Raw genomic sequence first — 15155 nt, forward strand, 5'->3', positions numbered from 1 at the left:
CTAGGATTAACCCCAAATACCTTCCTACTATATTTCCAAAATATTTCAGGTGATATCTTTCTAAAAATGGTGCTTTGTTTGATGGAGGAAGAAAATTGGCATGTATTATCTATAATTGAACATCAGTGTAGACAGAAAAAATTTTCAGTGCCTTATCATACCTAGAAGGCTGGAAACCTGTCAAGAAAAATACATTTGTCAAATGGAAAAAGAAACAGACTAAGACTATTATTATCCAGGGCTCAATGTTGAGGATTTGAATTTTAATATAATTCCCATGTACTTTGTTTTAGTCTTTGGCCAGCTCTCTTTTTTATGCCACAACAGAAGTAAAGGTGAATTGGATTAGGAGTCAGAAGGCCTGTTTCCCATAGCAATTATGCCTTTTCCTATAAGGCCTCGAGCAGACAACCTCACAAAGAGTCTCAGTTTTCCCACCTTTACACTGGGAATAATACTGCTCGTTACACCTAACGCAAAGAGCTCTTAAATATCAAGGGAACAACTGTGAAAATGACATAAATTGAAAAGCATTTTACAAATATAAGGTACTGTTTTATACCAAGCAGAAATCTACTGCAGCCCTTAAGACAGTAACAACAGTTGCCACTAATGTTGTCGATAAGAACTAAAAAACTTGGATACATGTGCTCATCAGCAAAGAACGTATCTTTAAGAACATTAGGCATAGATTTGCTAATGGGTAACATGGGTTGTTTTTTGAGGGTAGTTCCACTAACTGCTTGCATTCTTTACTCTTTATTAGGAAGCCAGAGAGGGTTCTTTAAATTCTATTTAAACACCCTAAAATTTTTCTTTGCTTTTTAAAAAAACAGACCAATTACTTAGTGCAATTTCATTTATCTTCGAGTAATTTCTTCTGAGCAAATGATTCACTGATACATTTTAACACTGAATTCTTTCTAACCAATAAACCAATGAACATACAAAATCATTTTTTCTCCTCCTATGCTGACACTGAAAAAGAACATTTTAAAAAGTACTTCTGTAAATGTTTTCTCATTATTTACAGCAGTCATGCTGAAGGACTAACTGTTGTCAAATTCATTTAGAAGATTAAACCATTTGATAAACTTAAAAGGAAGATCAAATGGTTTGTTGGATTCAATACAAGGAGTGTTGTAAGGAGATATTTAATAGTTCTCTGGCCTTAGGTGATACAGCTCTCCGTTTCCTCTCACCCTTCCATTTCCTGCTAATGTTTCCAGTTCAACCAGCCTCACATGTAGCAGCAATAATCACAATTTAAAGGGATGTTAGTTTCCAGACCCAAAGGACTATTTTACCTTCTGCTCACTGGGAATTAGTATGCCCGAGGCTAGAGAAAGTCATTTAAAAGACCAAACGTTTTTCTCTTTTCATATGCAAAAGAATAATAGACAAAATGTAAATTATAGACAATTGCCCTGAGTTGTGAAATCCTTCCCAACAAACCAAAATGTTTCCCATCAAATTTGTCTTTTGAAACACTTTCATATTCTCTCTTTAATAAAATTGCTTCTAAAGCTGAAAATAGATTAACAAACAGCATCTCCTAGGGTGATCCATCTGGTGAACCTCCCCCTGCTCTCCAGCCTGTATGTCACTGGAAAGGCCCTCAGCCTATGGTGCAGAAGAGAGGCCCCAGTCTTCTGAGATCACAATAAATTGTTGCCTTTGGCTAAACTGCACACATCAAGAAAACAAACGACAAGCAGTCATTACCAAAGTCAACGAGCTTAACTCCTCCTTCTGTTGTCAGAAGAATGTTATTCCCCTTGACATCACGGTGGATGATTCGGTTATTGTGCAAGTGCTGAAGGCCCTTCATGGAGTCCCATCACCACCAAACAACAGGAAAGAGAAAAGGAAAATTTGCAACGGTTAGCTTTAAACAATTACCCTACTATTAAAATCTAATCAAAGTCCATATTAGGCTACACCTCCCTGCTGTTAATACACCTTGCATATTATAGAGCAGTTTCCCCTTGTTAATATGCTGTGGGGAGCCAACCAATGACAAACTGCCCCCTCGACCCCACCTTGAAGGACATCCTTACCAAGAGGGCCCCGTATAAGATGTATGAGATCACTGCTTCGTCCAACCGCTGGTTGCACCTAAGTAGACTTTTGACAAGCTCGGTGACTGAGCCCCCGTTACACAGCTGCAAGAGGAGGTGCCAGGGGAGAGAGACAGCAGGAGCACACATACAAAAAAAAAGAAAAAAGACAGTAAGAAAAGTCCACCGATTACCAACCTCAAGTAGTAAATTTGCAAATCACAGAACTCTAGGTTGGAACAATGAAACTTCAAATTTCCATTGCACAGTCAAATCTAGTTCTGTGTGTGTATGTGTTTGTGTCTATTTATTCAAGATGATGACTTACGATTGAAAATACAAGTCCAAAAAAGTTGACTTCTTTCTCAAGTTAAATAGCAAAGCACAAGACATTATTTAGACATTAAAAAGAGAATGCATATAATAATCATGGTGAGTTATTACTGGAAATTTTACATGAATGTTGTCTGTGTTTTTTAAAAAAACACATGCAGTCTGAAGGAAAGACAGAGTCAAGATGAATGCCCTTGATTCTTGGGAGGGGATAAATTTTATTTCAAATCTTCCTGTCTCCAGTGCTGGCACTGCAGACACCAGACGTCCCACCAGCAGCTCTTTCTAGAGTTGCAACTGCATGTCAGATTTATTGAATGGAGCTGCATCATATGTTCATTTAACCTTTTCATATTCAACTTTAGAAGCTCAACAACTTCATGCTCTTTTTTTCCCCTGTAATTAAAAACACTGTAAAAGTATATCTTTCATACTTGCTCTCTGTTATAGAATATACCAAGATTTTAGATACATAAACCAGGCATATTATTTTTTCACAGCAACGTAAAGGTTTTCAAGGATAATTTTGACTAAATGCAGAAGGCAATGTGGAGGTTTGGGTGTGCTATTTGCCATTTTAAATCAAGGGTTCTTAAGTGGTTTGAGCAGGGCTTGTATATACCTTGAAACTGTAGGCAGCATGTTGTATATTCATCTTGCACTTTCCTGCTGAGAAAATTCACAGCTTTTGTCAGATCGGCAGAGCCATCCTTGTCCATATAAAGTCAAGACCCTGATTTAGAGACCTAGGTTTCCTCCTGGCACTTTGTATAATTTGAGAAAGAGTTAACTAGTGAACAGTGGGGGTCCCCTGGTTGTGGCTGCTTGAGTCAACTGGCTTTTTGTAAGCAAGGCAATCTGAGGGAGCACAGATTAGCACCTTTCCTGAAAGAGGACACTCTTTATCAAGGGAATAGTACATTAAGATCTATTTGACTCTAATTACAAACATTTGCAAGGTTTTAATAAATGGTGAGGAGATGTTTTTGTTTGATGAATGTATCTCTTTTTGCTACATACATGGCAGATACCTCACCCACGCATTAAAAATCAAGATAAACTGAAACGGAATCTGCCCATGTTTTTACCATGTAAATTGCTCACAAACAACAAAATTCAACTAAAAATCCAATATAGAATTGTTTGTGGGGGCAGAGTCACTTCTGACTGTACGGCTCCATGGACTGCAGCCCACCAGGCTCCTCTGTCCATGGGATTCTGAAGGCAAGAACACTGGGTCAGTTGCCATGCCCTCCTCTCTGTGATCTTCCCAACCCAGGGATCAAAACCTCATCTCCTGCATCTTCTGCAGTAGCAGGCAGTTTCTTTACCATTAGTGCCACCTGGGAAGCCTCAGTATAGAATTGGGAATCTTCAATAAAACCATGATAAATCACTATCTCTCAGAAAGGATTCAGGAGGGAGCCAAGAACAGTGAAATGTGCTGAAGGCTATAGTGGTCTGCGATTATTAAGTGTCCTCAGAATCCTCTCTCCACCAGTGTTTGGTGTAACTTGCTAACTCAACACCAACACTTCTCATGACCATAATATTGAGTACCAGTGTAATTTCTTCCAAAGGATTCCACATTCTTTTTATTTCAACTATGTCTTACATGACCCTGAAGGGCACATAACATTCAATGTTCAATCTAATACTCTCTTGAACAGTGAATGCATTTTCAGTGTCATGATTCGTAGAAGAATCTTAAAAGCTAAGCTTTCAATAAACATAAAATAATTTTCTCAGGACTCCCCCAATTACATTTTATATATCAAAGGAACAAAAACAGGAAAACTGAACATAGAGTCAAATGATGATCACGTAAGAATGCAGAACATGACAGAAGGGATGTTTTGGACCCACAAAAAAAAAGTCCTTCCAAGGCTGATGGCATAGGGCTTGGAGAGCTTGAGAGAATAAGATCAGGGTGGGGATGCTCCCTTTTGGAAGTGGGAGTTGTATAAAGGAATAATGGTGATGAAACCATTTCATATGAACCTCTTTTATTCAGAAATCTGCAGGGAGACCTCCTCACAGGAGCCTCCTGCCAACAAAGTGGTGTCTGTGCTGTAGAGTGGCAGTAGAGTTCAAGATCCACCAAGCCTGGGTTCTAACTGTCCCTACACCTTACCTGTCTCCTGAGAAGCCTGTATGCAGGGCAAGAAGCAACAGTTAGAACCAGACATGGAGCAACAGACTGGTTCCAAATTGAGAAAGGAGTAAATCAAGGCTGTATATTGTCACCTGCTTATTTAACTTCTATGCAGAATACACCATGCAAATGTCAGGCTGGATGAAGCACAAGCTGGAATCAAGATTGCTGGAAGAAATATCAACAACTTCGGATATGCAGATGATACCACTTTAATGGCCAAAAGTGAAGAGGAATTTAAGAGCCTTTTGATGAAGGTGAAAGAGGAGAGTGAAAAAGCTGGCTTAAAACTCAACATTCAAAAAACTAAGATCATGGCATCTGGTCCCATCATGTCATGGCAAATCGGTGGGGAAACAATGGAAACCGTGACAGACTTTATTTTCTTGGGCTCCCAAATCACTGCAGATGGTGACTGCAGCCATGAAATTAAAAGATGCTTGTTCCTTGGAAGAAAAGCAATGACAAACCTAGACAGAGAATTAAAAAGCAGAGACATTACTTTCCCAACAAAGGTCAGTATAGTCAAAACTATGGTTTTTCCAGTAGTCATGTATGGATGTGAGAGTTGGACAATAAAAAAGGCTGAGCACCAAAGAATTGATGCCTTCCAACTGTGGTGTTGGAGAAGACTCTTGAGAGTCCCTTGGACAGCAAGGAGATCAAACCAGTCAATCCTAAAGAAAATCAACCCTGAATATTCATCAGGAGGACTGATGCTGGAACTCCAATACTTTGGCCACCTGATGTGAAGAGCCTATTCATTGCCAAAGATCCTGATGCTGGGAAAGATTGAGGGCAAGAGAAGAAGGGAGTGACAGAGGATGAGATGGTTGGATGGCACCACGGACTCAATGGACATGAGTCTGAATAAATTCCAAAAGACAGAGAAGGACAGGGAAGCCTGGTGTGCTGCAGTTCATGGGGCTGCAAATAGTCGGACAGGATTTAGGGACTGAAGAATAACAACAGCCTGCTCATGACTTGCAAGAGATTTAGAACTTGATGCCGCACTGGCAACAAGGACAAGGCTAGAGTTTGAATGAAAAGGAGAGACAGTGAAGACCCCACGATAAGGAGGATCAGGGACCTGAGACACAGGGAGATCCACAGGGAGATAATAGGAGGACTCAGGGTCATCGCATAGTTGGAGTGCGGTCTCATTGCCATAGATTTACATGAGCATCTGTATTCAGATCGAAATGTCACCCCAGAGAAGGACAGGAAGAGGGAAAAAGAAAACCATTAAAAAACCAAGTCCTTATCCAAGTGACTAAGCTTTGAGCTGCATTGTGAAAATGGGAAACAAATTCCCCAAACTTGTCCCTTTCCAAAGAAGTGCTCAGTTGACTAAGTTTAACAGAATGAGTTCAAATCAACTGTTTCCTCTAGGCAGGCTGGGGGCTCAAGAACAATGTTAGGTTTAGCTGTTGAAAAGAAAGTGACCTCTTGGTTCTCAGTCGTTTGTGACTGTCCAGTTTGCATTACTCAATCATGAACACTGTCCCTGCACTCAAAGAGCTCAACACCAGAAATGGACACGTGAGTAATAAGAGTGGCAGGTGGAAGTGGAGTATGCCCAGGGGTATGGTGGCACTGAAGAGGGAAGGGTGACTTCTGCCATGCCAGGGTGGAGAGGGAACAGTCTGGAACTCTTCCCGGAGGATGTAACACATACAATGATTCTGAAGGACAAAGGAGCTTATGGCAGGTGAACAAGAAGAGCGTCCTTGGAAAAGGGACATCATGTGCAAGGAAGGGAGCACAAAAGAATGAGGTGGGTGGGAGTGTTTCTATTTGCCGGTCCATCTACATGCATGTGTGTGTCTCTGTCTGTGTGTCTGAATTCTACGTACTCTGCCACTGTTGGGACAAAGGGACAGAATCTAGCACAGAGAGATGGAGAAGTAGAAAGGGGGACAGGGAATGCAGGCGTGCCCTGCCAAAGTGTGTGGACTTTATGCATACGTATTATGATACTATAATATACCATTGGATAGGAGTGGTAAGCTAGCAACAGGTTTTAGACAGGAGGTCTGTTCAGATTTCTAGAAAGACCTTGGTAGCAGACTGGAGGGTGGACAGAACAGGAAGACACAGGCAGCTGGACACTTGTCAGGAGATATTGAAGCAATCAAGAGAGGCAAGGTCAATAAGTCAAGAGTCCTGAGGACAAAGAATCAGGGACAGATTTGAGTGGGTGTTGGGGGGTGGTGCTTTTATAAGATAGCATCAACAGGAATTTTTGACCATTTGGATAGAGAAAGTTAAGAAGAGACAGAGTCTAGGGATCTTGTGAGAATATCAATAAAGTTCTTTGATCCCCTAAAGCCAAAGCAGTAATCAACATGCAAAGCACTGCCACACCTTCATCAGAACCACTTCTCGGTCTGGCTTCCATCTCAGGAAGGCACATGCTTTATTGAATTGCAAGTGCACTATTAAAATTCTACCCAGAGAACATTTAAGTTAAATACTGGGTGATGATCCAAGCTAACTCAACCCTGGAATTTTCCCCTGAAACCTCATTTTAGTCTCTCTCCTGCCCTACTTTCAATCTGGCCATTTCTCCAACAAGAGCCTGTCTGGCGGCATTTTAGATGGGTAGCCAACTTACAAACTTTCTTCATAGCTCTAGAACCTACGGATGGATTAAAAGCAGCCATTTTGTCAGCAGGATCAAAACTCAGCTGTGGATTTAAGAACAACAATAGAATCTGACTCAGTTGGTGCCTTTTGTTCACTAAATGTCAGAGTTTAAGAGCTGTCTGATTTCTTGTGCCTCAAAGAAACATGTAATTAAACTGCTCAGGGTACCTTTAGGGGAAGCAGTCCTGTGAAGTTGATAAGCCCACTAGCAAGGTTTTAAAGGGCAGCCTGTGGGTTACAGGGAAAAGATTTAGGCTACTTGGATATAAAAAAGGAAAGCGGGTACACACTGACAATTGTCTAATCAGAGTAAATATTCAGTGAAATGGACTGAACACTTTAAAAGCATGACAAGGGAACTATATTTAAATGCATCAAATAATATAAACCTCTTAAAGCTGTAAGGAGGCAGCCAAGCTTCCTATCTCACCCACCCCTGAGGGTTGGCACCTGCAGGCTTTTATTCCCACCCACGCTGCCAGCCATCAGACTCAAATACAGAGGTAGGTCTGGATCCCTGTATTCCTCCCTACGCCCTCAGCATTCAGGAAATGTGGCAGCTGGATGCATCTTGAATTTAATGAGCGTTTTGCTCCAAACCAAGAAAAACAGAAAAATCATTTACATTCCACATCTATTTTCCAAAACATTGTTGAATATTGATTCAATCACAGTATGTGCATTTGCTAAGATGGTCGTAATTTCAAGTAATAAAATGTTCCTTGCTCCATAAGCCATCAACTTGCCTCCACATTATTAAAGAGTGACCCATGCAACACAATCACCAGACCTTTATTCTAGTTGAAACTCTAACCTTCAAGTAGCTCCTGTACTGGCACGCTGATTTGCCCTAAGAGGACAGAATTAGGAGGAATTTCTTTTCAATGCTCTTTTGTTCAGTGGACTTGATCTTTCAAGGGTGTTAGGTTCTACAGAGGGCATAAAGCAAAAGGCAAGGATTATCAAAAGTACTCTTGAAGATGCCTTAGAGAGTACCATGTCAGACAATGTCCACCTCTCAGGAAGGCCAAGCAACATAGTTTTCCTCCACAGCATTGGGAGACATGTGTTTATTTTACTGATACAAAGTCAAGTCACTGTCTTGCCCCTAGAAGAATGAAAACGATGTCACTTGAAACCGTGGAGTTCCAGTCAGGGTGGGCTGGGAGGAAGATGCTCATACTATGAGGGGCAGGAGGGCCCCAAGCCCCCCACCTCCTGTTTCAGCCTCTCTCCAGAGCACGTTGTAGATCCGGTGAGCAGGCAGAATCACTCCAACACTTCAGCTTCTTAGGGCCTCTTGTTTTTAGCACACGAATATAGGGTGCAACTCAGCTGCATTTCAAAGTTCTTACCTTCTCCACTCCCAAATGTTCTGTACTTTCCTTCTGACCCCCAGGCACTCCAGTGACTCTCATTCTAGGATCCAGCCAGAAACTGTCCTTGGAGTCAGAGTTCTGTGCTCCAGGGCTTTCTAACCATCTCTGGCCAATCAAAACATGGTTCAGACCATCAGAGTTCCACTATGACCCTGACTTGTTAACATGATAACCTTGACTCATGCCACAATATCAATGGGTGAAAATGCTTTAAGGTGTTAACTTGCAATGATAGTGGGGCTTAGACTGGACTTTCTAGGGCCTTACATAAATAAATGCAAAATCTGAACAGAGGTATCATTTCCCCCTACTTTGACTTAGATACTGAACTTACACATAGATCTTTGAGAGGAAAAACAGGTTAAAAATAATTCTTTCATTTGGTTTTAAAATATAAGGAGTATTTTTTTAGTTTACATTGTCACTAGCACTCTAAATGCTCAACTATTTCTTTTAAGTTGAACATATTATTTGAGCAGAAATAGTATATACCAGTGGAAAGTTTTACACCAAAGGAAAACAAAAAAATATATATTTCATGTCTTAGCAAATACTAGGCATTTTGTCTGAATATGGAGCTTTTCTTAAAGGTCTAATTTCTTATTATATTTCATTTAGGTGAGAGATAATAAAACTTGTAGATTTTCTGAATTTAACATTAACTAGGATAAAACTTATTCACAAATTATCCAAAAGATTATTATGTATGTTTTTGTCTCCATATCTTTCTCCTCTAGTAGTTGTCTGTCACTGAGGAAAGCTTTGGTTTGCTTTCTGGTAACAATTAGTAATTAATTTCAGAAATGACATTTTCATTTGCTTTTGTTTTCAGAGTTGTGGTGATTTAGGAGGGTTATTAATAACATTTTTCTGTCCTCAAGAATTGCTCTGTGGAATAGCTTCTCACGGTTCCTTTCATCATATTCAGCAAGGAAACAGCAAAGGCAATATAAATTTAATCTCAATATACAGGATGAAGGGAGCAATATTAAACAGATCATAATTTTATTGTGCAAGTTTCCTAAAGCACTCATTAAAAAGCTATCGGCGGTACAACATGGTCAAGGTACTGTGTGGACTGTCATTATCTTCCAGCAGAGTGTGTGTGTGTGTTTGTGTATGTGTGTGTGTAATCAGGAATTGCTGCTATTTCAACCAGAGATCCAAAGTCTATTTCCCGGACCTGACAGACAGCATCATGGGCAGCAGCAACAGAATGGGAGAGAAGCGAAGTGCGGTCCTTCTCTAGTTCTGCCATATAACTGGTTATGGGACAGTAGGCATGCCACTCCTTCTCTGGGTCTCTTTTTCGCAACTGAACACTAGGAGAGTGACCTGAAGGAAGGCTGAGGTCCCTGCCAGCTCTAGGAGTTCAGGAATCTGAGTCTATAAGCATACTGGAGGCACTGGACACAGCTAACCCAGGAGCCTGGCATGGTTGGCCTATTCCTAAACAGAAAAGACTGAGGATATCTGGTTCCCTGTGCCGTCAGCTTTGGCATGGACCAACGCAACCTGCAAAAGGTATAATATCTGCCTACTGTATTGCTGAGGCATGAATAATTCAGTGTGCCAGGGCAACCTCATTATCTGTGCTTAGTCACCCAGAAACAGCAAGAGACAGTCTGCGGGGGAGTATTTGCACAAGGCTCAGTTCACAGTTCTGAGCTCCTTCTCATCTTTCAAGACCAGGTGCGGCTCTTTCCGGCTGCCTTGGCTGTGCCTTAGGGGCTAACATTCAGTCACTCCTCATGGGGAAGAGCGCTTGTCCTCCAGGTGGTGGCAGGTCTGAGCAGCCTACCTTCCCACCTGGTCAAATGGAGGGAGGGACAGCCCCTTTTCAAGCTCTGGAAAACCCCTGGAAGGTCCTGTTTTCTATATCTGAATGCAAAGTCTTTTTAAGTCGGGGTAAAATGAAAGGAAACTAGGACTTTTTGGTCACAGGAAATGGCAACCCACTCCAGTGTTCTGTTCATCTGTTGTATTCAGGTGGGATAATCTGCAAGGAACATTTCTGTCACACTAGTTGCACTCTTCAGAATATAAAGATGTGAGGGATTTTGGTTTCTAGAAATCATCTTTGTCTGTTTAGTTGACTGGTTACATCACATAGTATGTTCTTATAGTATCATCTTTTGGATTTTATTATCCCCCACTCCTTCCCTGGGAATATTACAGATTCTCTTGCCTGGAGAATCCCTGGGCGGGGGAGCCTGGTGGGCTGCCGTCTATGGGGTCGCACAGAGTCGGACATGACTGAAGCGACTTAGCAGCAGTAGCAGCAGTACTTATATTATTAAATGATAATCAGGTTTAAAACACTGAGGTCTTACAGAGTTTAAGAATATAACCCTAGAGACACTGCTGCTGCTGTTGCTAAGTCGCTTCAGTCGTGTCTGACCCTGTGTGACCCCATAGACGGCAGCCCACCAGGCTCCCCTGTCCCTGGGATTCTCCAGGCAAGAACACTGGAGTGGGTTGCCATTTCCTTCTTCAATGCATGAAAGTGAAAAGTGAAAGTGAAGTCGCTCAGTCGTGTCCAACTCTTAGCGACCCCATGAACTACAGCCTACCAGACTCTTCCATCCATGGGAATTTCCAGGCAAGAGTACTAGAAATTATTATTTCAGAGACCCTAGAAATATTACTTTCCATATTGCATGAGAATAAGCATTTAAAAATTAATGTGATTAATATTCTAGAGCTTTGTAAGCAGGGTAAATCTGTAATATTCCCAGGGAAGGAGTGGGGGATAATAAAATCCAAAAGATGATACTATAAGAACATACTGTGTGATGTAACCAGTCAACTAAACAGACAAAGATGATTTCTAAAAACCAAAATCCCTCACATCTTTATATTCTGAAGAGTGCAACTAGTGTGGCAGAAATGTTCCTTGCAGATTATCCCATCTGAATACAACAGATGAATTTCACATACATGGTTGCTATGGCATCCAATATGTCTCATGACCAAGCCCTCCTAGAGCCAGATGGGAGGTTTTTGACAAAAGAACCCAGACAGTGAATCCAGGACTGACCTCCCCTTTGTTGCTTCTCTCTTAAAGCTTTCACACATGTCCCCACACTCATGGATCAAACATGTGACCTCAGGCATGGAGGCTGATTCAGAGGGGTGGCGTCTAGGACAGATGAGGGTGGGCCTTGTGAGCATGAGGGAATACAACAGACCTGTCCTAATATACTGATTTCACTTGCTGTCACTGCGTTGTTGCCGTGTTAGTCCCATGGAGGAACTGTATTTGTAGGGAAATTTGCACCCAGTTACACACATTCATTTCTATTAACAAGAGAGAGAGAAGGGCAAGACTATAATGGATACAGTGATGCTGGCTTCAGACTGTCTCTTCAAAGCAGATGTGGCCAGGAATATCAGATGCTCCCTGCTCCCAAGTACCAGAGGCACCTCTCACCAGGAATTGTGCCTAGCTACAGGGAACCTCCTCCCCAAAGGCCACATGCCCGCCCAGGATGCCATGCACCCAGTGATTGGTTAATGCAAAGATAAAATACAGGACGACCCTACAAGAGCATCCCAGGTCTTCTTCTCCCTGAGGATGGGCTGAGGCCTCTGTTGCAACTACACTGATGTTTTCTGTCTCCCTTGTCCAATCCCACCTTTCATCCAGGTCTAGCCCCAAGAAGAGGAACTCTCCAATAACCTTCCATAAACAACTGTCAGAGTTTATTTTCAGAAAATCCAACCTGAGTTGAGGATTAATGACCATGAATGGGCTGACTCAAATGTGGTGAGCAAGTAAACCTTGGGTTAACAACTTTTGAAAATGAGCTGCAATCCTTTGGAACATGTTTTCTGTGAAATTTTCCCAGCCTGGAGTAGAAAATAACCTTTTCCAACTATATTTTTATATCCATTGTATTAGAAAAAAAAGATTATTAAAACCTCAGAAGCAGAGAAACATGCACGTTTTCAGCACACAGCCTACCTGTAAAACGTAGAGAATATCACATCTGGTAAGGTACCTGTGATATGCAGGAGAGATCATTTCCCCTAAATGTGCATCTTATAGTATTTAGGCAATAACGTGTCTGCTCACCCTTGGTGAGCTGTCTGAATCGATGGTCACCCAACAGCAGCCTCTTACCTCTAGGACCAGCCACAGCTGTCCTCCCACACAGTGATCTGCTTTGTAAAACATTCCGTAAAACTTTACAACATTGGGATGATTCGGGAGAAACTGCAAAATGTTGTATTCTGCCTCAATCTCTTCATCCATATCCTATATAGGGTAAAAAAAAAAAAAATGCATGCTGAATTCAGTATAATGTGTGAGGTAAGGTACAGGAATGATACCATGATCAGGTAACCCCTTAACAAAGCATATTTAGTCTGCATTTTTTATGTCATCATTACCATATCTTGAAAACACCTAACAATGAGCATGTAGATACCAACTAAAGCCTTCCAATTGTTATATCAGTAAAATGTCTTCATTATATATCTTTAAGAATAATGTCATAAATATCCTTTTAAAATTTAAAAATGTCTGAATTTTCAAAGCAGTTAAAGAGAAGTAGTGCAAAGGGATCCAACCAACACTTATAACCTCACTGTGCTAAACAGTGGACAGCATTGTAAGCTCAGTGTTCAGTGCTCTGATGGATGCCAGGCTAAGATGACTGAACACCACACGTCTGGGCCACTTTGTAACTTACAGAGAGACCAGACTCTGTGTAAACCCAAAGCATCACTCTTTACAAGAGAATAACTGTCGAAGAGCTCTGGGGACTAAAACCAAAACAATAGTAAAATGGACAAAAGAGAATCATTTAGAAAATCATCAAAGGAACTTTTGACTCCAAATGAAGTCCCTTCATTCAGATGGGCCGGACTTCCCTGGTGGCTCAGACAGTAAAGTGTCTGCCTACAGTGCAGGAGACCCGAGTTCAATCCCTGGGTTGGGAAGATCCCCTGGAAAAGGAAATGGCAACCCATTCCAGTATTCTTGCCTGGGAAATCCCATGGGCAGAGAATCCTGGTAGGCTACAGTCCATGGGGTCACAAAAAGTCAGACGCAACTTCACTTCACTTCACTTCATTCAGATGGGCCAGGGAGTCATAACTCATTTTGGGATATCATGTCAGGTTCCAGTATCTCTAGAAAATCACCCCCAGAATCAAGAAAGAAGTTGAAAACTCAGTGTGCATGAAACCCTGTATTGTAGTTACTTACACTGATTGGATCTAGAATTTTTACTGCGGCCAGGCTCCCATCTCTCTTATTAGTCACCTTGTAGACCTTGCCATAGGTGCCTTTACCTATGGTCTCTATAATCTCCCAGGTATCTGTGGGATCTGGAAGTGATTCAAGTCCAAGCATCATGGCGTTGTAATGAAACAATCCATACAGATGTCTCCTGGTGGGAGGAAAAGCTTGTTATGAGCAACAGATCGCAGGATTAGTGTCAATGGGCTTTTGAAACAAGAATATTTTTATTTCTTAACCAGCACCCTTGTGGTACTTTCCTTTTTAAACAGTCCCCTTGTACTTTAAGTAGATTTTTTAAAAAGAGATTTGAAGCCTCTTTAAGAAATGGGAGTAGAAGATACAGGGTGGGCTGCATAGCTCTGGAACATCTTTAAAAACACAATTCTAAAAGGGGAGATTATATCCAGACAGAAGGAGGGAGGAAAAGGGCCAAAGAGGATGTCCAGTCATGACCAGACAATCTCATTCTAGGTTGCTAGTAGTGGCTGCTGATGCCAGGAAAAAATCTGAAAGTCTCAGGTCTGAGATCTTTACAGCCAAATTATGTAACCTTGACCAGGTCTCTCCGATGGTCACGAGAAACTAGCATCCAGCCTCTGTGTGCAAAATCTGGGCTGTTAGGAAGGAGGATCTGGTGCCTCTACAAACCCTTCTGTCCCTGTCCTTTCAGAAAGTTTATGTTAAATCTTCCAGGACTCCCTTGAGTCTCGAAAGGCTGGCTCAAGAGTTAATGATTAGGAAATGTGAAGATATAGAAACAAAGAATAGCTATTGGGCCAAGAAACTGGTAACAACTTAGACTATAAATCTGCCACATAGCAGAAACACTAAACTCCCAGTTCACTGAAAGATATGGATAAAAGCCTGACACACATTTCTGAATTGTTTCTACAGGAAGAAGACTGCAACCAGATGAAAACTGCTGACCACAAGAACAGAGATTCTAGACTGGTTGAAACTAGAAAGCTGATGATGCTTGCAACTTCACCTTGATGCCAACCAATCTGAGATGCTCGTGTACAAGTTGATCACACACCCTCCCTCACACCGCCTTTAAAAGTCCTTTCCCAAAGCCATCAGGGAGTTCAGGTCTTTGGGGCATCGGCTGTCTATTCTCTTTGCTTAATGCCCTGCAGAAAACGTCGAACTTTCTTTCACCACACCCCGCTGTCGGTGGATTGGCTTTGGTGTGAGAGGGTAAGAGAACCTAAACTGGGTCTGGTAATAGCATCAGTCAGTGCACAGTATCCATTGTCATCCAGGTCTTAGGTCCTGCAAGGATTAGCCAAGCCCAGACCCTGTCCACATAGCAACAGCCTACTGTGGAA

The 15155-nt window shown here is 41.7% G+C and overlaps 1 protein-coding gene across 1 annotated transcript in view; it reads right to left on the reverse strand.

The window, feature by feature from the left end:
• MYO3B (myosin IIIB) overlaps positions 1 to 14929 on the reverse strand; it is a 421280-nt gene extending 406351 nt beyond the window's left edge. Inside the window, 5 exon segments of the mRNA XM_068968451.1 lie at positions 1726 to 1825; positions 2061 to 2165; positions 12703 to 12837; positions 13792 to 13975; positions 14874 to 14929. Of these exon segments, the coding sequence (XP_068824552.1) occupies positions 1726 to 1825; positions 2061 to 2165; positions 12703 to 12837; positions 13792 to 13975; positions 14874 to 14929 (580 nt within the window).
• Between the last annotated feature and the right edge of the window lie 226 nt (positions 14930 to 15155).

Source organism: Capricornis sumatraensis, chromosome 3 (assembly GCF_032405125.1).
Source record: "Capricornis sumatraensis isolate serow.1 chromosome 3, serow.2, whole genome shotgun sequence".
Classification (NCBI taxonomy): domain Eukaryota; kingdom Metazoa; phylum Chordata; class Mammalia; order Artiodactyla; family Bovidae; genus Capricornis; species Capricornis sumatraensis.